A 26,182-nucleotide genomic window follows, 5' to 3' on the forward strand; every position below is an offset into this window, starting at 1 on the left:
TTCATAACTTAACTAACTACACAGTAGAAAAAGGATAAGGACAGGTGGCAGTTGCTAGGCAGACTTTATTGATTGCAAACACTGGTGTTCTCACTGGTGTCACATGCCATTCACATTTCTTTGGAAAATTAATGCAGAAAATGACAGGGCGAGTTGGTTGTTGCTCGGCAGAATTCACAAACACAATTCTGTATTGAATGGAAAGAACAATTTAACATGAGCAGCATGGATCGCTGGGATTATTTTTGTTTATTGTTTATTGTTTATGTATAACATTTATTTTGGGTATGAGGCAGATTGTGTTTGCCCTGCCCTCCGAAACAGTACAATAGGGATTATTAGACTTTATTTTTGGTATTTTAATTCTTGCATCTAAATCACTAGTCTGTCTCACATATAAAATAAAAAAAAGAACAGGAAATAGCAGGAATGTGTGGGACTCTTTTCCCCTGTGACGTTACAGGTGACTTGTTGCGAGGCAGAATTCACACAAAAGCACAAATGCTTCCATGTCAACTCAGGGGCAGTGTGCTGGACTGCCCCACACAGCAGAGAAAGGACAGAGACTGACGGCAGGGATTGAGTCTAACACTCCTTAAAATAATTCCAGAAACACCACATTAGGTATTATTACAAACAGGAAATGGCAGGAATGGCTTGGATTCTTCCCACCTGTTACGTTACAGGTGCCTTGTTGCAAGGCAGAATTCACGCAAACACACAAAAGCTTCTGTGGCAACTTAGGGCAAGAGTTTGACAGCCCCACGGGCAGGGAGAATCCAGGTTGACACACAAGTAAACATACTCCAAAAACAACACAATTTTGATTATTGGTGCCCTTGACGTTTCCACTATTCTGTATTATACGTGTGTGTGTGTGTGTGTATGTATATATAGCAGGAATTGTTTGGATTCGTTTTCCCTGAAACTTCACAGCAGACAGACTTGTTTCTAGGCAGAATTCATGGGGCATAAAAGTAAACATTAGTCATTCCAGAAATGAAAGCGTGTTTGTTCACCACAGAGCCATCTGCTGGCGGTGTAGGGTTACTGCCTCAATCACACCTACCAGAACTGCTGTCTAGTATTACTACTGATTATACATAACAAGTATGACTATGATAAATAATAGAAGAGCATTACACTCACACCAACATCCTTCATCACCCTTCATCACCCTCACCTGCGTCATGCGCCTTCTCTTGAAATTCGTACTCCTCCTACGCCGCCCCCTCCTCTGAACGCGGAAGTGGATGATGATGTGCCGCCACACGCAGCTGCTCAGTGGGGGTAACGGACGTGTAATAAACAGGGCGGTGAGCGCGTCCTCTTGACTTTGTGACGAATATGGAGGCACACGTCGTCAAGGCGGATTTGGATTAAGTGACGCCGAGACGGAGGCGGCGGACTACGGTGTTGCGCTGTCGGTCGGTCGGTGGTTGGGACGGAGGGACGCTGTTCGGGATGCGCTAGTGAGACAATTGTCTGCTTTTGATACAGTCCCACGAAAGGTAAGAAAATGTAATGATGGTTATGCCTATACATCGATGTGTTTGCTCCATTGCATCACTATGAAGCAACCGTGACGTCTCCTTTGTTGCTTTATTGTTTAACAGCAGTGCATTCCTTATCTTGTTAATATGCACTCATTAGGTACGCGTGCACAGTCGAGTGCAAGACAGCCGTCCTTAGTTTTCATTGAGACCGTAGAAAGTTGTATCCATTTAATAATTTGTTATTGTGAGCTCTCATTATAATGCAGTGCACTTCCACGCCCCAGCCAACAACCACATTATTCCCCCCATAGAAGCACTTGATGTTGGCTGTCATCGTGTTCTGCCTTGTGCTTAGTGCTTAGTGGTACTCTTTGTGGGAATGCATGTGTGTTAAAGCGTTCCTTACTGCGCAACAAAATGGCTTTAATTTTATGTGAGAAATGGACAACGTCCCACTTTTCACACAGCAACATGGCATCTTACAATCATATACCCTGTATGCCGTAATAGTGGCTAAACCACACAAAATAAAATAAAAACTTGCATATGACAATTTAATTTTTTACTAAAATAGTGATTTGGCAATGCGGACATAGTTCTCTATGATCACGCGTTCATTTATTGACAAATTGCACAACACAGCAGCAACAGAACCAATATTGTGATAGCAGTAAGGAGCAAACTGCTCAGCCATCATTAATACAGTACGGCAAGTGGAACACGCACAAGTTTCACGTCAACAGCTGAGCAGTGCGACCGACATTTGAAAGCGAATGCAGAGGTAGATAAATCTGCTGGATGATGACCTCTCATAATGCTTCAAATGCAGCCGCTGCCGTCAAAAGGTTGCCTACAGCCACAGGTGATGTGCCAACGTTTTTTGACCCAGTAGTAGTCGTCAGAGACCCTGCGGGTTATTTGCTTTTGTAAACCACACACCGGACAAAAGGAGACCTGGCGGTTAGTTAAATATAGCCGTTAATTGGAACAATTACAGTAATTGTGTCAGCGTTTTTATCGCACAGCGACAAGAAGGCAGGAGAAGTGATTCGCTGGTGTTAAAGCTCACACCCAGGAATTCGAAATGCACTTTAAAACTTGGGGAGCTACGGGTTTGATGGTGTTCCAAACTGCTGAATATTTTGCTTTGTGCACGGCCTCTTAGCGTCCCAGTTGATTGTTTCAGTGCATCTCGCATTTCAGTGTGCCCTCGCTGGCTGCCGGGATCAGCTTTCTCCTCTCCGTCCCGCCGTGTGTCATGATACCCCAGTCAAAGCGCGTGTGTCATGTTCCGCCTTAATCCTCTTCAAATGCGCCGCACTTTTTGTGTACTTAGCACTCTCAGTTGGACGGATGCCCCCACAGTGGAGAGGCTGCAAAGTATCTTTAGCATCTGTTATCGCCATGCAGGCTGCTGTGTGGTCAAGAGGTTTGGATTGTGCAAGAGGCACAGTCATCACTGTTACCGTCAGTGTTTGTGTGCCACTGTTCTCATAGACTGAAGGCTAGGCTAGGCTAGGATAAACACTTACCGTATCATTGGTGTATAACCTTATGTCTGTATTTTTTTATTCATGGAAATAGGATGTCTTTCATAATGGGCGATTCTGTAGCACACAAAGCCAATAATGGGGCAAAATAAAACATACTGCAGTGCATAAGACATAAATTGTGAATTGCAGTTGAACAGCCCTTTTGTGGCAGTAAAAGAACACACAATAAAATCAATTGGAAAGAACTTTAAATTTGGAAATAGAATAGACAAATGCGCATTGGCATGGTCTTACGGCCGTGCAGCAAGTGTGTACTGGACAAGACACAGAACAGCTCACTTTTCAATGCAATGCAATACCTATAAATGCCTATATATAACAGTGCCTGTGTTAACGGTTTGTTTTGTTTTGTAGATAAACAGTTTTCTTTAAATTCTGCCTGGAAACACAAAGAAATAAAATAATTAGGAATAATTTCAGTTGACGTTTGCGTGTTTGGTACACTGCTTCACAATGTCACAGTACGTGTTGAAATTCATGTCCTTGTCTTGTCCCTTATGTAAAATGGGACTTCGTGGGAGGTCTGCGCCCTCTTGACTGCTCTTGTTGTCTTTCATGCTACATGCCTAATCCCGCATCATCACACAGGATTAACCGCTAGATTGGCTTTGACCCGCCCTCTTTCACTTTGCCTATTTTGCAGGCAACAAGCTGCAGCACTAACCTTGGTTTCATGCTTGCCGTGAGCTAAAAGACATCTTGACTAATACAGGATGCACTTATATTTATGAGCTGCTTTCATCTTGTTTTACGCGGACCTCGTTTTATCATATTAGTTTACCTGCCAAGGTAAACTAATTTGATAAAACGTAATTGTCAGGACAGAATGTCTTTATATGACCACATGGCGGGGTAAAGATGGCCTCCTGCTCTCCCTCCACTCATCGTGGCCTCTCTTCGTGACCAGACTAACACTTGGCGCCCTCTTGACACCGAGGGATTTTTGCTGCTATCAACCAGCAGCAACGCCTCCTGTTATGAGAAATCTCATCTGTTCTTGACCTCGAGCTGCCCGAGCTGTCGTCACACGGTTTTTGCGGGCATCATCCGTCCTGACAGAAGAAGCCCCCTCTGCAGGAGAAACAAGAGCGGCATAATTCCGACTCCTAAGCGGCGGAGATGACTAAAAGAGAAATTGACGCCGCCTGCGGACCCATTGTTTGCTTGCAAATGAACTCTCGCTTTCCGTCTTCTGAGACGCGTTCAGAGAGGGAAGTCGTTTTCAGACGGAAAGAATGCAATTCAGAATATATGAAGGCTTCATTAGGAGCTCGCCGCCGCCGTTGTTGGACACAATAGCGTGTGATTGTGCAAAGTGCCTCCCCCTCCGTATTTGACAACATGCAGGACAGCAGGAGTTTGACAGCATCCACTGTAGCCACATTGTAGCTGCTTCAATCAAACTGGAGTTTCACAACGGACGAATAAAATTCATAGTAGTATCTTCTGACGGAGTTGCTTTGTTTTTTTTTTTTTTGCCAAACTTGAAAGGTATCTCCAAAGTTACTCCCCTTAGGCTGCATTTACACATGTGGTTTGGTACTTTTATTCAGACCAAAAATGGAAAGAACGTGCTAACTTGGTGTTTGCACTGGTATTTTTGTCATTTCGCTCCCTTATTCTATCGTGGTTTTTGAAAAAAATTAATGATCACTGTGTCGTGTTTGTTTAGTGCCTAGTAAAAAGGAAAAAAGCATATTTAAGCAAATTAAATCAACAAAATTCAGCATTTTTAGGCATAAAACTTGCTAAATGAACTAACTACATGAGCTAAAATACAAATACAAGGCAGAAGAAGCATTCTATGGATGTAGTAATGTATTCTACATTGGCCACTAGGTGTCAGTAATTGTTCGGTGTGACAGGCACTAGACTCCTCACCAAGATTGCAGAGGGAACTCATTTACTGTGACACTGCTGGAGTTTTATTTCCGTCTTAATTGCCTTACATTTAAAGCCACCATTACAATATGTATGTACTGAAATGGTGGAAGTACGCTGTCCAGAAAAAAAACATGAAGGAGCTGCTGACGTGTGAGTCTGTTTTAATGTCTTTTCATGTTTTCTACTGTGTTGGGTAAAACAGATGTGTTATTTCAAGTCTTGAGGGCTCTCATGTTAAACTGTTTAGAAGATTGTGGACAGGTTTTCTTTGCCATAACTACGAAAATACTCCATTTATTAATATTGAATCCTACTTTGCGAAAATGCACTTATCGCGGGTCTGGTCTGGAACCAATTCACCGCAATAAACGGGGGACAACAGTATGGGTGATTCTCCTGAAAGGGCCGTCACTTAGAAGGGGGGGGCATGACGCACAGACTACAGTGATTTGCAGCTATAACCATATGAATATAAATATAAATATAAATGTAAAAGCCTCGTACCTTGTTTGGTGCACACCAGGGTTTGGTTGATTGCATTCGTACTTCACCAAACGAACCGCACTAACAGAGCAAACGCACCAGAGGTCTTTTTAACCAAACCAAACATGACAAGTTGACAAGTGTGACCACATACACAAGTGTGCCGGTTGAAGCGATCCTTGCATGACAAAGTTGTGCTTGTGTGAGCTTTCATCAGGAGTCCAAAAATAAATAATTTATTTTAGTTTTGTTTTTTTGGTGTTTTTTTTTTTTTTCTTCCAAAAATGGCAGCATCAGATGCGGTTGCCTGCCTGGCTCAGCATCTGTCTCCCCATTCTGCTGCGTAATCTCTGGGATAATATTGATTGCATTCTGTGACGAGACAGGAAATGGATACAGCCAACAAAGACGGGTGGGGGGGGGGGTGGTTAGTCTACCATTCCATTGTATTCCATTTTGTATTTTACGGCATATGTTAAATCCGGTTGTGGGTGCTCCTGTTATTAGCTTCAATTTGGTAGGCTTCAGGAGAAATGAGTGCAATTTTTTCCATGCTCAACTTTTAATGAACTTTTATATCAGTATTACCAGCTGTACCAGCAGGTCCCATTATTGCCTTTTGTCTTCTGATCCGACATCTCTTACGTGTGTGTACGCGTGCTTGTATCCACATCTGGGTTGTAATATAATAACCCTAATATGATATCTTTGTCTTGTGCCCGAGTCCCTCTGTGGCTGACCTGTCTTGGTCCTCAGGGACTACACTATTGAGCTACACTCCAACAAATGATGTCATGCACACGACTGACTACAAACCACTAATGGTCCTAACAATGCCTCTTTTACACAGAGATCCTGCAAAATTGCCGCTGTAATGGAAGAGCCGACATTTATCCGCCTGTGCCCTTTGTACAGTAGACAGACTAATAACGTAAATGCTCTAATAATATCATTTATTTACCCAAAGAGCAAAGAGAGCGAGGTTTTAATTGGAAGCAGGCGATAATTGGAGAGAGGTCGTTATTTGTGAAAACTCATTCAATATAACAATAACAAGTTTAAACACGAGTAACGATTGGAGGGTATGACAAGGTGGAAAGAAAAACGTAGCTCTCTTTGACCACATGGTCATTTGTTAACAATTGTATTGTGTTGCACAACACAGCAGCCCGATGCTGCATTACGGGTGAAGTAGAACGGATTCGCTTATTGAAAACATTACGGCAAGTGTATCATGCATGAGCTTTATGCAAACAGCCGAGTCGTACAACCAGCATTTTAAAGCACATACAGAGGTAGCTAAAGCTGCTGGTTGCTGGCCACTTGTTATACTTCAAATTATCCTTCTAAGGATTTTCACAGTCTAATCTGATTTGTTATATTTTGTCCATATTCGACTCGTTGTCGAATGTGTGTTGTTGCTGTTTAGCCATGTTTCCGTGAAAATCATGACGTTGCAGTCCAAAACTTTTATTACTGTGGGTGACGTGGAGTCGCAACTCGCCCAATTCATTCACCAAAGACCGCACGTTAGCGAGGACGATGCTCGTTAAGGAGGGTCTGCGCGGCATTTAGCTTGAGCTTAGCTTGTATTCCTCTGCGACTTCCTCGTTTTATTTACCTTCTCAATGGCGCCTGGAAGCACTTATGCTCGGATAGGTGGTGAGTCTAGACTTGTTGGCACTGTGAAATCCATTGTCCAAAGCTCTTGACGGGTTTAAGATGTTAAACCAAAGCAATTATTATTATTATTATTATTATTATTAGCAAAATAATAACAACAAAGCTGCATATCTGGAAGAGACGCCGTGCTTTGCTGTGTGTATGCATCGCTGTCTTGCGTAAGCACAGGTCTTCTATTAACAAAAATGAGGCAGATTTTTGTTATCAAAATGAGCTATAACAAAAAAATAGACATTCTATGTAAGAATGCATGCTCGGCAGCAGCCGTGGGCACCCCCATGTTGTCACAATGGTGATCAATCTTGATTACGTGACATTTTCATATGATTCTCTGGTGAAATGGATGGCCAAATCAAACTCTTCCCAATCGTTGAATATCCTACGACACCCGTACTTCAAATGCGTTCATGTGCCATCAATCAAAAGCAATTTAGTAGACTATGCACCCAATTACTTTAGGACAGTGGTTCTCATCTGGCCGTTTTCAGTGTGTTGTGGCGCTTTTGGGGGAAAAAAAAAAAACAATTGTGTAATGACTCGATGTCTGTGAAGGCACCTCATGCCGGTGCCATTCGCTTACTACGCTTGAGTGTGGGCTTACTGCCGTTCGACCCACTGCTGGATAGCTGGATATCTACTGGAGAAGAGCGCCGCATAAAGTGGAAGCTCGCCATTTGTTGCGTGGGGAAATTCCACCCACAATGAAGACTACCGGGTACAGCATGATGGTACTGCTTAATGCCCCATTCGATCTGCCAATCCAAGCAGAGGGGTGGTCTACATAGGTAATGGTTCTCTTGTTGTTATTATTATTATTATTATTATTATTATTAAACTTGCCTGCTGTGTGTTGAATCAGAGCAACTGGACTCGATTTTTCAGTGCTTGTTTCACTTCTCATCGAGGTCCATGTGCAAATGCTCTGATTCACCTTCCCAGACATAACATGTACTGAAAACCTTTACACCTGCTTTTTTTTTTCAAAATAATTTATAATTTGTGGGTCAAAATTGAAGTGATCATGGAACGTGTTTTGTGCTGGCACACTGTTATTTGCACTACCTCAAATTCAAACGGCACTTTGTCTTTTCATTAAAGCCAGCTTAGCAAAGGCTCCTGTGTGTTACATGGGGCGCGGCTTACATGTTTGGAGCACGAAGAGGGCGGGATACAATGCTTGCAACACGTTCAAAAGTTAGCGCCCGCTAGGCAGCCGCTTAACCATTGCAAACACGCTTTTTTTTTTTGCATTAAAATGTAAATAAATAAAACGTTGAAACATTTCTGCAATTTGAGGAGCCGCTTGTCATTGAAGGGTGATGGTGGGTCCTGCAGCCAAACCAGCTGGGAACCGCTGCGATAGCAGATGATGATGTTGATAATGATGCTGTTATGGCTTTGGTCTGCCGGGTTTGTGGGGTCTCTCCTACGTGCGTTGGGGTGGGGTGTATGTGCTAGGTTTCAATGAAATGCTAAAGGTGGGGTTCAGAAGAGGCGTGCTAGACAGCTGCGATCCATCAGCTGTGCAGAGATGCTGTCTCAGCGGAATGGGCGGAGGCATCTCTGCAGGTAGCGCCGTGCTAGATGACATCATTAAACTGATCACAGGCTATCTAGCGCTGGCACCAGACCAAGAGAGCATTCCACTACTGCGCTACATTCTCATGCGTGCTTTCATGTTTGTGAACGCATTGCTTTGTTTGCATAGTCTATATACAGTAGTAGTAGCACTAGTGTGTGTGTGTGTGTGTGTGTGCGTGCGTCTATATAAAATGGGTGTCACAAGATCTCGCGAGATTAAAATGTTTCTCGTTCAGAAAACTGTCTGGTGAGCACGAGGCCCGGGACAATAATAATTATTCACACAATAAATGAAAATGAACTCGATAATTTTGCCGGCCTCAATACATTGACGTGCATCCCTCTCTTTTTTCCTCGTCTCCCGCCTACAGGTAGAAAGTACAGGCAGAAAGAGAGCTCATATTAGTTAGCATTGGTTTCAGAACCTTGGCGTATTTGTTGCATAGTTGTCTCTTTGTTGTCTCTTTGTCTCGGTGGGTGGAGGCGGGACCGGTAGCATACACACAGAGTGCAGAACAGTGTAGCGTAGCAGAAATTTAATTAGTAGATCGCAACATACGGTGGCGTGAAAACGTGTTTGCCCGCTTCCTGAGTTCTTATTCTTTTGCATGTTTGTCACACTTAATGTTTCCGATCATCAAACAAATTTAAATATTAGTCAATGACAACACAAATGAACACAAAATGCAGTTTTTAAATGAAGCTTTTATTATTAAGGGAGAAAACAAATCCAAACCTACATGGCCCTGTGTGAAAAAGTGATTGTCAGCAGCAACAACTGCAGTCAAGTGTTAGCGGTAACTTGCAATGAGTCTCCTACAGCTCTGTGGATGAATTTTGGCCCACTCATCTTTGCAGAATTGTTGTAATTAGGCCACAATGGAGGGTTGTCAGGGCATGAGCTGCCTTTTTAAGGTCATGCCATAGCATCTCAATAGGATTCGAGTCAGGACTTTGCCTAGGCCACTCCAAAGCCACACAGAGGCGGAACTGCAAAATTACTGCTGATTTTTCTATTTTTCCTGCTGTTTTTGTTTTAGTTTTCTTGTTAAATTATATTTGTAGAATGTGCCATGGGCCAATTAAAAAAAACAGCTGAGGTCCACAAATGGACCATGGGCCACATTTTTGACATTTTATGTTATCCTGCGTGAACCCGGAAGTCGCTTGCTACAAAGAAATGAACAAACAATCTTTTTTTCACTTTTACTGGCGTGTGTCCTACTTTTGCTGTCGGAGTCATGATTGAACCATTCCCCCTCCGCAGGACCAAACATGGAACAGTTCTGGCGTCTCGTGTCATCCTACGCAAACCAGGAAGTAGCCTGATAAGTAACAGATGTACTGAAAGCTGCGTAACCTGTTTAGGGGCCATTTATGCTTCATACCGGTGGCAGATTCTCTCAGTGAAGAAGAGGCGAGGGAGGCGTGTGGAGGATGCCGAGCCCACTTTGTCAACCCAATTAAGCCCTCTTCATTCCAATGGGTTAGAGATGTGTCTGCTGAGGGGTGGCTGCCGTGTGTCGAAATCAAGACTTGTTGGTGTATCAACATAGCAAATGAATAACATCCCTCAGTTTCTTTCCTTAATGCCCGTCACAGGTTTAATAAAGTATGTCTAACCGTGTGTCCTAATTTGCACGAAGCCCCAGCACACCTCAACATCAATTCTCAACCCTATGATGTATTCTCGGCTGTGGTAGAGAAATGAAGTCCAGTGGATGTAGAGTTAGTCTTTACCGATGACAACCAATTAGTCTGTTGGCACAAAATTAATCAGCTGAAGTTGCTTCATGGTGGAGATGACTTGTGATTCTAAATGAGGGGAAGGGCGTCAAGCATTCCATTCTCTGCATAATCACCCTTCTCCGCAGGGTAGCAGAAACCATTGCTATACCGGTTGATCAGCGACATGTCCATTGATGGCATAACTGTAAGTCAGTCTCATAATCATCATCGAATCTTAACTGACACTCAAGTGTAAATAGAAGTTAACCACTGTGAAATGTTAATAACAATAACACACAAGGTCACCTGTTGGCGCTGGAATTTATCTGCCTTTTATTTTCCATGTTGCTGTTTCGTACGTGTAATCGGGTGTTGTAGTTGACCTGTCAGTTTTCTGGCTGCCGAGGTAGGATGAGAGCAGTAACGGAGGCAGGCTCGCCGCAGTGTCGGAACTGGGATGCGCGGCTCATTCGAGCGGAAAATATAACCCGGCCTTAAGACAGGTGTGAGCTCACGCAAGTCATCAATGGACCAACAAGAATAACAACCAACAAGACACAAACCAATCTCTTATTTACCGATAAGCCAGAAAGAATTGTAAAATCATTTAATTTGTTAACAGGGTTATCAGACCACAACTTCATTTTGGTCAGCAGGAAACTTAGACAAAAACAATTTCATTCCTGTGCCAGCGGCAACCAAGTTATTACTATCCCTAAAAGTACTTATCAAAACCAAATCCAAGGGAATGACATTTTACCTTTGATCAATTCTGAAAAAGAGAGCCAAATATTTCAAAACACCCTTGACAGTACTATTAAAAAATGAAGTACAAACCACAAAAACAGGGTTTCCTGGACAAAAACAGATATAAAATGAGACCAAGCCCTGCGAATAGCAAATGAAACTAAATCAACTCATGACAGAGTACATTTCACCAAATTGAGAAGTAAAGTTTTTTTAAAGTTTTCAAATCATTCACAAAGGCCCCGGCACATTTCTTTTTTTTTGCAATAACTGTAAAATCAAATGGTAATGGTAAAATTATATGGAACCAGATAAGGAATATGTTAGGTGACCGCCCAAAGGAACAAAACGCCCTAGAAATTAAAATAAATGATCTACTAACAAACTAACAGATGGATTCAAAAACTATTTTTTTCATTGTGTGGCTGTGATAGTGGGGTGCTTTGCACGTGTGGAAATTTAACACCCTTTTAGTAGATGCAAATCAACCAGTTTTAAAGGTACCAAATATCACAGAATCAGAGGCATCACACACTATTAATTCACTGAGACTATCCAAATGTGAAGATATTCTTGGTATGGACACAGCGATCAGTCACACGGCCCATCTCCAAAATTATACATTTTTTATTCCACAAAAAAATGTTCCCAAGCATGTGGAAACCCGCTGTTGTCACTCCCAATTTTTAAAAGTGGAGATCCTCATTCCATGGCCAACTGGGCCCATCACTATATTGCCCGCAGTGTTCAAGATATTGCAGAGAAACTGGTAGCCAAACAAATAATCATTTAAACACCACACCCTTTGCCCTGCACCCCGTGCAGATTGGCTTTAGAGCCAATTACTCCGCCCAGACTGCTACGTGTTATTCCACTGAAAACATGAGAGCCGTGTTAGACCGAGGTGTCGGTGCTGTGTTCCTGGAGCTCAAGAAGGTATTTGACACTGTCAGTCATAAAATATTGCTAACAAATTTATGTAGTTTTAATTTTTCACCAGTTGCACATACAGTAAGTGGATTGAGTCTTACCTCACAGAGCGCGAGTCGAGTGTGTTAAATCAGTTAAATCAGTAGCCCTCCAGCAGTCCACTGGTCTTCCTCAAGGACCACATTTAGGACCATCGCTGTTCTCACTTTACATGAATGACCTCCCATTCATTTGCGTTGTCTCTGTCCAAATGCATGCTGATGACGCTGTCCTTTACACACCAGCCATCCATTCATTTTCTATGCCGCTTATCCTCACTAAGGTCGCGGGTATGCTGGAGACTATCCCGTGGTCGCCAGCCAATCGCAGGGCACATATAGACAAACAACTATTCACGCTCGCATTCATACCTATGGACAATTTAGAGTCGCCAATGAACACGCACGCACGCACGCACGCACGGGGAGAACATGCAAACTCCACACAGATGCCCAAAGGAGATTCAAACCCAGATCTTCCCGATCTCCTGACTGTGTGGCCAACATGCTAACCACTCGGCCACTGTGCTGGTCCTTTACACACATGGTAGTGATATCTCACAGGTGGTAGAGAAGCTGACTAGCTCCATGGTTAGTATCACAGCTTGGTTGTTAAACACATCTAAAACAGTATCAATGTACTTTTACTAAGTCCAACAATACCTCCAGTGCAGAGCCAGATGTTTGTGTTTCAGGGGAAAGACTGCAGATCGCATCAGAATACAAATATCTGGGTGTCATAATTGACACAAAATCGCATGTAAAAATGGTCTCTAATACAATCAAATTCAATCTCAATAACTTCAGACACATTCGCCATCAAAAATGGCAGCAAAAATGGACATGCTCGCTGTGATCTTATCACATACCTGTTTGGTTGCAATACATCTCTCAAACCCCTGCAGTCACTTCACAAACGCACTGTACCTGTACATATTTTGGACAAGAAACCATACATTTCTCACCATTGTCCGATATCACACAAACTACACAGTTGGGAAAACATGGTCAAATGATCAAATCTGTTATTTATAAAATCAATAACAGGTTATCATCTCCTCCTCTTCAGCAGTTTGGCAACGTCCAAACAGATTGCATTATTCAATTTAGAAAGTGTATTTGGACAAACTGCTTTCTCCATCCGAGCTGCCACTGAGTGGAACCTCTTACCCATAGCCATTAGAAATCACAACACATAACGTCCACTGAAGATCCAGTTAAAAAATGGCTTATTGACAATCAGTACTTCTAACATTAACTTCAGACTGACTGGTACTGCTGCTGTTGGTGTCTTGTCGTGTGTGCGTTTGTGTCTTGGTATGATGTTGTTGATTGTTGGCTCATTGTGTTCCCATTGTTAGATTTTTGATATACTTCTAGAAAATGGGATTAAGGATGAGGGACTACAGATGAAAGCTGGCCTTCTGGCAAATTTTGGGGTATTGACAGAATGTCTTATTAATATGCACTGTCCCTGTAAGTAAATAAATAAAAACGAAAACTGTTGATAAGAAAAATGTGTATTTCTGTGTCCCCAAGCAAATGACCATGCACCCACCCAAACAAAAAAAAAAAGAATACAATTACACACAGACTTCAAGCTACTTGTAGTTATAGTTACTTGTACATTGTAGTTACAATTTTCCATCTCAGGAGAAAGCAAAATGCACCTTCAGAGATAATGACTGGTGTGGTCCTGTATTTTATTTTATTTTTGTACCCCCTCAGGGTCATTTGACATAAGAGTGTTTACTGTATATTGTGTTGGAGAGACATACTGTATGTAACCTTTTTGAATAAACACTCACTACCTTCCTTGTTTCGACATTCGGTTCCCTAATCTGATTGCAGCTGTGTTGGATTGCAACCGCCACTCGATTAGGTACACCTGCACAATCTAATGACATCCAGTTTAAAAGCTGAACCCAAATTGTGTAAACTTGGCTGTGTTTACGACCAATGTCACAAGTGGTAGCACTGTTTGTCTTGAACGTGTGAGTTAGTGTTTTCATTTCCTCTGTTTCACACTGAAATGGCCCACTTAGGCCCTTTTTTGTTTGCAGTAACAACTCACAGACTGCTGTGCAGTCGTGTGTACACGTTGTTGTGGCTGCTATGTAATGCATGACATTTACAACGAAATAACTTGATGGTGTCACATGCGATTGTAACCTGGAGAAATGGAAACTATATCCCGTTTGACTGACAGCTGAACTCTTGTGTAATAGAACATGACAGGAAACAAGAATCTTCATTTCTCGTCAACTCTTGAGTGCAAGCGTACCTTTTTTAGATTCATGGATTAGTCGGGATTACAACACCTCGCTTTTAACAGGGCCAATGAAGAATTCCCCCTGAATGTGATCTTCAGTCATTTTAAAGGGCATTTAATGTGCAGTTAAAATTGAATGCCTGCAGCGACATTTTGAGCACTCTTTGCAGGGTTCTGCTTCCCTGCCATGAGTTATGCGGTCACACACAGATTGCAAAAGCTGCATACTGGAGATAATATTTTTCTTGTGGTACACTCGAACCATTTTAGCTTTACATTCTAAATATTTTCATACCCCCTTGTTAAAACTTAACTGAGCTCAATTGAGATCTATCAGACTGGAAAAAGTTATAAAGCCATTTCTACATTTAGCCACAAATGGCGAAAACATGGAACAGTGGTGAACCTTCCCAGGAGTGGCCGGCCAACCAAAATTACCCCAAGAGCGCAGCGATGACTCAACCAAGAGGTCACAAAAGACCCCACAACAACATCCAAAGAACTGCAGGCTTCACTTGCCTCAGTTAAGGTCAGTGTTCATGACTCCACCATAACAAAGACACTGGGCAAAAACTGCCTACTTGGCAGAGTTCCAAGACGAAAACAACTGCTGACCAAAAAGAACATTAAGGCTCGTCTCAATTTTACCAGAAAACATCTTGATGATCCCCAACACCTTTGGGACAATACTCTGACGAGACAAATGTTTAACTTTTTGGAGGGTGTGTTTCCATTACATCTGGCATAAAAGTAACGCAGCATTTCAGAAAAAGAACATCAAACCAACAGTAAAATATGGTGGTGGTAGTGTGATGGTCTGGGGCTGTTTTGCTGCTTAAGGACCAGGAAGACTTGCCATGATAAATGGAACCACAAATTCTGCTGTGTACCAAAAATCCTGAAGGAGAATGTCCGGTCATCTGTTGGTGACCTCAAGCTGAAACAAACGTGATTACTGTACCAGCAGAAACTTTGTTGATTCAAGCTTAGAATTTTCAAGTTGCCGTTTTTCTGCCGTTTTTCCATGTTTATGTTTTGTCGGAGGGGAAGATGTCGACCTGAGGTAATATGAGCTGTAACTGAGGCGGGACTGCGTGTTATACGTCACATGAGAGGCTGCCACTCTTGTCATCTAATTATCTTATTGTGGGATGCCGTGTTGCTGTGTGAAAGCGCATACTTTTGGTGGGTTCTCCATAAATGGCACAGGCAAAAAAATGCTGGATCTATTGTTAGGCACACATTTTAAAAGGCTTTGGAAGACCTCATTCGATAAATGGTCAATGACTTATGGGCAATTAGTTGCTAAGTCCCACCCTTGTCGTTTTGCGTTGATGCTTGATGGCGGCCATGTTTTCAACCATTCACGCTCAAATTTTACAGACATGTGCTTGTCAGTCCCATAAAGATGTGTACCAAATTTTGTGGTGATTCAGCTTAACGTTCAAATGGGTGTTTTGTAGAGCGCTGTGAGCTGTGTGAGAAATTTTCAAAGCAATCCAACTGATGGGGGTCAAACTTTGGAGCTAAACAACAGTGCCACCATGTTTGGTGTATTTGTCCGGAAAATAGTAGCACAAGCAATGCAGTAGGGATGCATGCTTTGACAGATTTTCACCATTTTGTGTGCAGCCGTTCAGAAGAGTTGTCAACAAATACATAGTCATGTGGAAAAATACATCTATAATACATACTAAAATACATCCGTGAAATACATCTACTTTAATTTAGTGGATTTGTCAACAAGGAGGCGAGATACATTCTGTCAAATGACATGAAAAGGAATAATTCATGGCTCAAAATCAGGATGTGATGGAAAATCAATAGTGTGCTTGAAGACACGGTGTTTTGATGTGTGCTATTTGCTATTTCTGTACTGAGCTGGCAATGATGCTGCTCTGAGCTGAACTTTGAATGACCCACTTTAATGTGTTCAGGGCCAGACATGCTGTTTCTGTGTTCTGTAGAAGTGTCAAAATGGAACTGAAATGGTAAATGAACATATCCTTGTTTTTTACATTGAAAGTAAGAGCGCCATCCTCCCTCATCTTTCGCGCACACCTGGCTGCTCATAACATTTGATGCTCAATTCACAATCATCCGCTGCTTGTGCGACCTGAGACGTTTCCTCCCGTAAGTGTTTTTGCTTCACCAGTCACACTCTTAATCACATCCAAAGTGGGACTCATTAGCATACAATCAAGAAGGATGCTTCGCAGGTCTATTTTGAATGTAGTGGCCTTTTAATATCATTGGTGCATTTGATTAATCCTGCATATACAGTAAATAGATCTGGTGACATTTGAAGGAATGGAAAGAAACAGCAGTAGTAATATTTAATTGTTTTTGGTGTGGTCCTGCAAACTGAAGAAACTACATTATGATAATTTATTTGCAGCATCTCATAAAAAAGCACAATCTTTACTGTTGAAGCGCGTGTGTGTGTGTGTGTGTACATATGCTAATTGTCAGTGACTGCTGACTGACATTGAAGCAACTAACTGTGTGAATGCATTTACACATTCAGACTTGTTTTATGCCATGTAGAGACTACATTTTTTGCTTCACTTTACTGATTATAAGTACATGACGAAGTGGTAAGGAAAACTGCTGTCTTTGACCGCATGGCCATTTATCAACAAGTATATTACACAACACAGCAGCAACAGAACCTATATTATAATAGCATTATTTTAGCAAGCTGCACAGTCAGCATTCATACCGCGGATGAGTTCGTCGGAAACAACAATACGGCAAGCGTAGCGCGCAATAAAGCTGCTGGATGCTGACCACGAAGCTACTGTCCCTCGCCCCCCTCAAAAACAATACATCAGGAGGTTGCCTACAGCCACATCTGTTAAATGCCAAGGTGTTTTGACATAATTATAGACCCCAGTGGTTATTTGCTTGAATAGACCATGCATCTGGCAACTACAGGAGACTGTGGTTAATTGAATAGAGGCTTTCATTGGAACCATGTGCATTTCCACTGTATAAAAATGTAAATGTGACTTCTTTTAAAACAATTTATGGCCTAGTTTGTCCAATCTGCCCCGTGTTTGTAACCTGTCAGGGAAGACACCTCTGGAGATACAGAGTGCAGCTGCAGTACAGCGATGTTGTGATTGAAGGATATACGCATGGGTGCACATCACGAGTTACGAACGGAGGTTTGTAGACGAATCTCGACTGTTATCTGACAGCAGCTAACAGAATAATAGCAGAGCACAAGCACCGGTAAGCAGAAGAACACCGAGCAGAAAGGACTGTAATTGACATGGATGGGGGAAGACTTGCACAAATGGGTAAGAGGAACAGCTGACAATTCATTTTGCAGTGCAATTAAAAACAACCTCATTTGCATAGCGGACTTGTTTCTGTCCTACTGTTTAGTCATTTTTATGTTGGCTTCCCATGTTAGAAAATGTGTATTTCGGCAAGGCGTTGAGATTTTTGACCTATTGTGATGTAACAATCTGGCTAATTCACATCAGACCACCAGTCGAGCCTGTTTTGAATGTTGCCCCAGCTAATTTTAAAACTTTTATTGTGCAAACTTTGCTCTTGTGGCGCACAGTGTAATAAGTTATAGCGTGGAAATCTGCCTGTACTCTGATCGTTCTATGTCCAACAACCATACTAAGTTCAAAATCACTTGAATGACAGACTTTGTGTCCTGACCTGTTGGTCATCTGCAGATAATCTTGACCATGACTCCATGCCTAAATGCATTGAGTTGCTGTCATGATATCTGATGGTTTGTATTAGTTGAGCTGGTGGAACATGTTCACATGATCACAGTGTGGACATGGTGTTCGTGTCCCCGCTACTTGAAGAGGATCTTTCATTTTGGGATATTGAATAAATCATCAGTCCCTCCAGGTCCTTGTTTTGATATGCTTGATTTTCCCAAAAACTGCAATGGAAGTTGCAGTGTTTTTTTTGTTTTGTTTTGTGTTTGTTGCAATAAACTTGAAAGGTAAAGTGAAAGTTTCAGTTAATCATTGTGATTGTCCGTCTGTGTAAATATAATAGGGACATTTTGTTGAAAAACAATTAATGAACAAATATAAAGAGAGCCTGAGAAAGCATCTCACTAAAAATGTGCAAAATGCCCTTGATTCAGCCACAACAAAATACACCTGAATTGCTGTAAGGAAAAGACTAAACATTATATCTCAGCCTTCTCACGAGATAAAAGTAAAGTTAAAAATCAATTGTGCTGAAGAGGACTAAACAATGCAAATAATCTCAAGGGACATTACTAAAGAAATGACTCTTTTTATACCAGCTGTACACTGGCTACTAAGTATACCCAAGCCTAATTTCCAGTATTTCCCTTGAAAAGATGTACTGTAATAAATGGTTGAGCGGTGTACTCATTTATGCATAGTTTCACATGTGCTTAAGTAGGGGAAAAGGTAATATTACCAATGATATAGGTACTACATGTACGTGTATACATATATTGTGTATGTATGTAAATATGAGTTTGGATGCAGTAGTAATATTAAACAAGGATAATGAATGAAAAAACCAATAATAAAAATGATATAATAATGCGTAATGATAAATGTTATTTACCTTTGAAGAGGAGTGGTCGAGCATACGTCGCTGTGCTGGAGTTGGAGGAGGAGTTATTGAAAAAAAGGACAAATCGTCGTCGTCGTTAGACTCTTCTAAAAGAGGTAGTGTTCTGTGGGTGGTGTAGAATTAAGCAGGCCTATTAACTCTTCATAAACTTTAATCACACGCTCTGTCCGGTTTGTATCATAAAACTCTTAGCCTTCCTCTCTTCTCTTCCTGGTCTTCCTGTATCTGTTGGTCCCATTAGCAGTGTCACAGTGCCCTCTGCTGGTCAAGCATGTACCAGTATAAATATGGGTTTGCCGGTCAAGCATGTAGCAGTATAAATATGGACTTATAAGGCAAAACACATGAAAATATAGACCAGTCGGCTTGTGTGCGTATCTCCGAATGTTCGCACGTCGGATGTTGGTTAGTAGGGTACTTAGTGTATATATATATATAAGGTCATTTTCAATATATTCTTTATTCATAAAGTGTATCTTTTAGGCCAACAGTTACCTACAGTGTGTTCCATATGCTGCCATTTATACACGTTTGCCTGTAGAGGTCCTGATGACACACTTGAACAGATATGTGAACTTAAGAATGTGTTTTTTGTGTGGTTGATTTATTTCTGAGACCAGGATCTGGCAAACTGAGGATATGGATGTAAGTATGATGGGAGAATATGGCTAGTAATAATAATAATAATAATAGTGGTCAACAAAAATACTGCTGCCGAGCCTTCCCCCCCCCTTCTCCTCTCAGACACAGAAGTGCGCGCCCGTTATTACTTCAGCGAGTGCACACACTCGCCTATGCCCACCTGACCACGCTCTCCACACCTCCGCAGACGGCGACCTAAACCTGTCTCCTACATGACCGATTCACACAAATGCGTGCATAGTTTGCAAAACAAACAGCACCAAAGGCTCCCTTATTGTCCGCTGTCTGCTCTGTCATCCATAAGTTGCAGACATGTTTTGTGATGGGAAAAGTGCATGACTTTTGTTTGTTCCACTGCACATAGTTTACCTGCACGTTAGATGAGGACTTTGGGGAACTGTTGAGAACTGTCTAGAGGGGGGATTTTTGTGGGTAAGTGAGATGATTAGAGATTATTATTATTATTATTATCACACGCCCACATGTCTGTCAATGTAAACAAGGAAGTGAGGACGTGGGTGGGTGATACAGGGATTTATTTGATTGGTTAGACAGTTGACGTGCCCGTTTGGGCAATACTCGGACAAATTCCATTGGCCACAATGATTAGTCGAAATGTGCGGTGAAGTTGTGTGAATTGGAAAATGTTGCCTGGTCATATGTATTTTGCGGGGATTGGTTAAAGAACCGACTTATTTTGAATGGGGATGGGAGAATCTTTCTTGGAATGTTCTAAATCAACAGCGCCTCTGCTGGTTGCAGCCAAGTATTACACTCCATTTGGCCTCATTTGCTTTGAGACACGATTTAATCAAGAATCTTTTTTTCACACAATCAACATGGAACAAATGACTTGTTCAAAGCCATTATGCTAACTCTAATAGCTGCTGTCATGGCAACAGGTCGGAGTTACATTTTAACCACAGGGGGCCTGCAACTGGCTCGTGCTGACAGAGAACTGTTAATAATGCGGCAGGTGACTCATTCGCGCACGCGCAAGTCTGAAAAGTTACCCCATGTTGTCAAATTACACACTGCAACACATCACAGGCAGTGACAACAGACGTCTGTTTTTCTACCCAAAAATGGCGAGTCAGATCTTACATTTTTGTGCCCTCCAGGATAAGAAAAACAAACACAAACACTGATTTAGTTTAGCCCTGTTAATGCTAAAACTATTGCTGGTATTGCACCGAACTCAGCAATTAAAGTATGGAGGAATCCCAGCTGTCTATCCAACACGTCTTCTCCAATTAGTGCAACCTCTCACTCCAGCGCAGACCATTGACTCCAAACATAAAGCCAATTAAAAGTGAAGTGGGGGGATTTCAGATATTATTCCGCTCATACCCGTGCTGCAGATGCTATGTGTTTATACGTTCCCAATAGGTGCATGTTTGTCTGCATTTGTAGTTCTCCATCACACCACAACACATCTTCATGCACTCACGCTGTAAGATGACGTTTGTGGCGCCCCCTGTGGCTTGCGTTGAAAATGTTTTTGAAGACCAGCTAGCATACATGCAATACAGACAACCTCAATGTTTTAGAATCATTAGCAGGTAATTGACCATAAGCCAGTGACATTTGTCATTTGTCTAATGCCTCGTTTACATTTGCACGCATGTTGTCCCTGCAGTGGTACGCTATTTTGCTTGTCAGTGACGTGCCAGTTAAGAAATTGGTCGTAAACAGGTATGAAGTATGCGTGTGCACAATTTTTACATTTTCAAAATTTGTGGCACGCAACCAGTGAACTGTGAACTTGTCATGAGCACAATGTGAGCCAAACGATGTGGGCGATGCGTATCACAGCATGTTCACTCACATGAATGTGTTAACTTTTCCACCACCTCTTGGAGCTAGTCGGGGAAATTCCCAAGTCATTTCTGTAGCCTCTTGGATCTTCCTTGTGAATTTCTGTTAATAGCAGATCATAATGCCCAAAGCAATGGCTTTTCGTCATCCATTCCCCCTCCCACACTGTCAGTGCTGTATTCTTTTGTAGGTTATGCCTTCTTCCTGCTCTTTCTGCATTCTGTTCTTGCAGTTGTGAGAAAATATAGACTTAACTTACTTTTCTGCAATCAGAGCTTCTTTGGAGTTCAACATCTTGTCGGTCCCTTGCAAATGGAAGAATTAGTGAAGCTGGGGGGGGATGCCTGCTGTTGCAATGCCACGACTGCTTCACGGATGCGGGAAGTGGTGTGTAGCGGTTTTGGACTACAAGAGTTATGTTACATAAATACAGTCAAACCTGTCTTAGCGGCCACCTGCCTATAGCGGCCACTGAAAAATCCCCCGCAGAAAATGTGTGTGTTGTAGACCCTCTGTATAGCGGTCACCTGTCTAACGCGGCCAGCAGCCACCCATTTTGTATCCCTTGGTCAATATCTGACCTGCATATAGCAGCCAAAATACCGACTCAAGCAGAAGCTTCATGCACGAAAAAGTTTCGTTTTTTAAGTAATGAAGCCGTCGTGTGTAGACTTTAATTACTGAGTCCTGGCTCAGTCACAATCATTCACAAGATTCACACAAGCTGTTGTTCGACATAAAAAAAGCCGTCTTCTTACTTTGCAATGCCGCCCTGAAAAGATTTAGTGACGGCCAAAACCGTAATCTTCCCACTTTGCAATGCTGCCGTGAATAGATTCTAAAATGGCCAAATCACCTGAATAAAACATCTAAAATTTCACTTAATTGCCGACTAATTAGAGATTAGAAGCCCATTCAGTAAGAAAGGAGCGATGGTATTGTTAGTTTACTGCGATCTTCGCACCTCCTCCGCACTCTGTTGTTCACGTACACATCCATTCAAGACTGCTTCACGCGTATCCTGTTAGATCCCATTCCTCAGGCTCGTTCATTTGAATTTTGATTTCTTGCTTTTAAAATCGTGTTTAAAAAAAAAATCAAAGATGGAAATTCATTTTTAAAAATATTTCTCCACTACTTATATTTTTATAATTTTATTACCTTCTTTGATTTAATTTTGAAATTATTTTTAAACACTAAATTTTTAATTTTTGTGAACATGTTGATATGTGCGTGCACAAATTCAAAATGGCCACCAACCTGTCTATAGTGGCCACTTTTGCCGTTTCCCTTCAGCGGCCGCTATAGACAGGTTTGCCTGTACATCCAGTCTGTATATAAACACTTTCTTGACAGAAGTATCGGGAGTCCTCATTCATTCATCACCAGCTACAAAATTCTTGATTAATTGATAGATTAATCCATTGAATTGTGGCAATTAATCAGTGGCTCTCATTCTCACGTCACTAATGCCATTTCTTTGACCTCTGCCGTCTGTCTGTTTTGTTTTTTGGTGTCCTAATCCTGTCATTTTCATACTGTCAAGCTGGAGGCTTTGGTCGACACACACACACACACACACATAAATGCACAATGCACGCAGCCTCTTGGTGAGAAGGATTTATTGATGTTAGTGGCGGTACAGATGGCTGCATTAAGTGAAGTTAAAAGGCCCCGTTTTGAAAAGGGGAAAAAAAAAAAAAAGCTCTTTATATTACTGCTCCTTGGGATATGCCCCGTCACACTACTCCTGATTCTTTCATGACTCCTTTCTCTTCACTTTGTCCGAGAAGGACACGCAGCCCATACACCATTCGCAGGACATCTCATCACTATTTTTTGTAATAATCTTGTGCCTACTTGAGGAAAATCACAGCCTTGTCCCGATGTTAACCGCAGTTAATTTTAATGACGTAGTAAAAGGCGCTGATGCCCCTCTGATCTCATTTCTTAAACTGTCTCACAAGTGTAAAAGTTAACTCAAACATAAAATCCATAAAACAACTCTACCGTTTGACAACAGGTAACGATCGCAGCTCCATTTTTTTTCTTTAGATTTTGAAGGTTCGTTTAAAAAATGTTAAAATATTTACAGGTAAGCACAGATTTCCTTAATTTTGGAGGATCGGCGATGGGCCAATTCTTACATATCAACCTTCTTTACATCCGCAAAAGTCCACTGTCCCATTTGCTCTGCCAGAACATAGATAGACATACTGTATAGGCTGCATCAAGGAATCTACTTAAATTTCTATGTAGAAAGGCACTTTATGAAAGAAAGTACATTGACTTGTATTCATTTACAGCGCAGCCTTGACACATCCAATATGGCGGCGACGCTGACGTATCACAGCAGTGGACAAACCCACTCGATACGCCGTCTGTCTATGTCTATGCACCAGGCTGACAGCTAGCAGTTGAGTTAAAGCTAAAGCTAAATCTAGCCAGAGCAAAGAGCCAGGCTGTTAGACCTTATGAGCGGTGAAAATAGCAAAGCTTCTACAAGGACAATGATGCCGTTCATGGTACGACCAGCTGCTTTCGGTGGCTTTGCATCTTATTTTGTGTGGTCTGCAGTGTAACTTGTTGTGCCAAAGTTTTGTTCTTAGACTAAAGGAACGGAAAAGAGGAACTAAAGGACTGAAGACTAGAAGAACTACTGTGACTTAGTACTTTGTACCGCAGTTTTCTTCACTTTTCATTTAAATTTGATCATGTGAAGTTAAAACAACTAGCTTGTATTGTTCAGTTGCTGTTTAGTAAAATAAGATTGGAACATTGAAGGTGTCATCTTAATTAAAACATTTAAATAAGAAATCGTTAACGGCCAAAAAATGGCAGGTCCAGCTTTAGAGGATTGTCATGGGCCAGAAAATTGTAAATGGGGCACCCCGATTTACGAGAACAAAAAAAGAAATCAGAAATACAATCCAAAAATTTTACACTTGCATAATTCAACGTGTCCGAAAAGGAGTAGGAACAAGCAGAACTTGTCTGATCCTGCCCCTTTGTGGTGTCCCGTCAGTCACTTCCTGTGTTCAACGTGTACCAGGTTACCAATTTTCAATAGAAAGAGAAGGACAAGAACGTCTAGTAGTAAGTTTGTTGAGTTTGTAGATAACTTATTCAATTTTCAGTAATGTACAGGGTTGGCTGCAATAGATAATGATAAATGTCTGATAAGTGTACTTCAGCAGTTCTTTGTTGTACTTTAACATATGCGTGTGCTGGCTCATATTAGCAGATTGAGTTCTTTACAGTACGTGCAGTCCGTTACATAATGGCATTCCACATGTACAGATCTACTTAACCTTTGTAGCCTTGTGCGTGCGTACAAATGCTTTAGATTTAGGTTTTCCCTCAGGTTGTTTTTTTCCTTGTTGAGGAGTAATGGTGGGTAGTGCAACATGTTGTGCAAAATGTTGGTGGCTTGGAAATGTACCAGATCTGTGAATTTTGCATTTTGGATTTAATGAAGAAGGGATTTGTGTGCGCTCTATAACCCGCATTATGGATTATCCTAACTGTCCTTTTCTGCAGTACAGTTAATGAGTGAAGTGTACCTTTGTAATTATTTCCCCATATCTCCACACAATAACACGGATATGATAAAACCAGAGGAGAATAGAGAGTATGGAGGGGTTTTTGTAGCCAAAGAAGCATAGTATTGTGCTGTATCTTTTTATTGTCACCTGCGTCTTTACCGTCACTCATAATTGGAATTTTCCTCTTCTTTTTTTTTTCCATTGTTGTGCATTTTTCACAAATTTACTTCTTTCAGGCACCTGATTGGCCGACGTGCCCTTATTGTCAGGGGTTATGGTGGCACTTTATCAGTACAGGCAACTTTTAAAGAGATCCAGACATGTTTTGACTGTGTGCTTTTTCCACATTTTCTTCCATCCATCCGTTTTGTATACCGCTTGTCCTCACTAGCATCGCGGGGGTATGCTGGAGCCTATCCCAGCTGCCTGCGGGCGAGCGGCGGGGTACACCCTGGACTGGTGGATTTGATTTTTCTTTTCTAATGGATTTACATTTATTTATAGTTCACCTACAATTATGTTTTTGTATTGTTGATTCATGCCCGTGTTGCTAATGTGTGTGTGTGTTTGTGTTTGCCTTTTGCAGTGTAGTGTGAGCACGGCATTGGCAGTTGAAAACCATCATGCCCGTTGCTCTGGCGTCGGGACAGGAAGTAAGTGTGTGAGCTTCCCTCGTTGGTTCTGCTGGAATGAACATGCCACTGCATCAAATCTCTGTCATCCCCCGCGATGTCGCGTCGTCGCGGGTGTCAGGCAGCGGAAAAGCCAAGGACAAGGACAAGCAGGTATGTGAGGAGCTTCTGGAAAGATCGGTTACACGCAGATGCCGGCCTGTGCATTAGAGGGAGCTGCAATTTCCTATTGCTGCAGTTTCATTAAAAACATCCTTTGTGCAGTTACATCCTCAGGATTGCTTCATTTGTTACTTAAGGACTTAAGTTTATTCTCCTGCACAACTTTTTTGAAAGGCCGCTTTCACTCATGCGGGTGAAGGTATTAGCTCACACAGTCTTCAGAACAGTGACACCATTGAGGATTATAGGATGATTTTACTTTGCCAAGTGCACTTTTTTTAATCCGGATTTTAGATTCCCTTGCATGATAGCTGGAAGGATCCTGATAGGTTTAGTGCAGCTCAGTTTAACCTTTTTTTATTTTAATACACAGTTTACATTTCAAGCGTGTATTC

The 26,182-nt window shown here is 41.8% G+C and overlaps 1 protein-coding gene across 4 annotated transcripts in view; it reads left to right on the top strand.

The window, feature by feature from the left end:
* The first annotated feature begins 835 nt into the window (after positions 1–835).
* Positions 836–26,182, top strand: part of marchf8 (membrane-associated ring finger (C3HC4) 8) — a 91,897-nt gene continuing 66,550 nt past the window's right edge. Inside the window, exons 1-2 of one of the 4 annotated variants that reach the window (XM_054799415.1) lie at positions 836–1,511; positions 25,580–25,778. In XM_054799415.1, coding sequence (XP_054655390.1) covers positions 25,683–25,778 — 96 coding nt within the window. In that variant the 5' untranslated portion in view covers positions 836–1,511; positions 25,580–25,682. The remainder of the gene's footprint in view (positions 1,512–25,579; positions 25,779–26,182) is intronic. The other 3 variants (XM_054799414.1, XM_054799413.1, XM_054799417.1) reach the window with 3 other exon arrangements.

This window comes from Dunckerocampus dactyliophorus, chromosome 14, assembly GCF_027744805.1.
Source record: "Dunckerocampus dactyliophorus isolate RoL2022-P2 chromosome 14, RoL_Ddac_1.1, whole genome shotgun sequence".
Classification (NCBI taxonomy): domain Eukaryota; kingdom Metazoa; phylum Chordata; class Actinopteri; order Syngnathiformes; family Syngnathidae; genus Dunckerocampus; species Dunckerocampus dactyliophorus.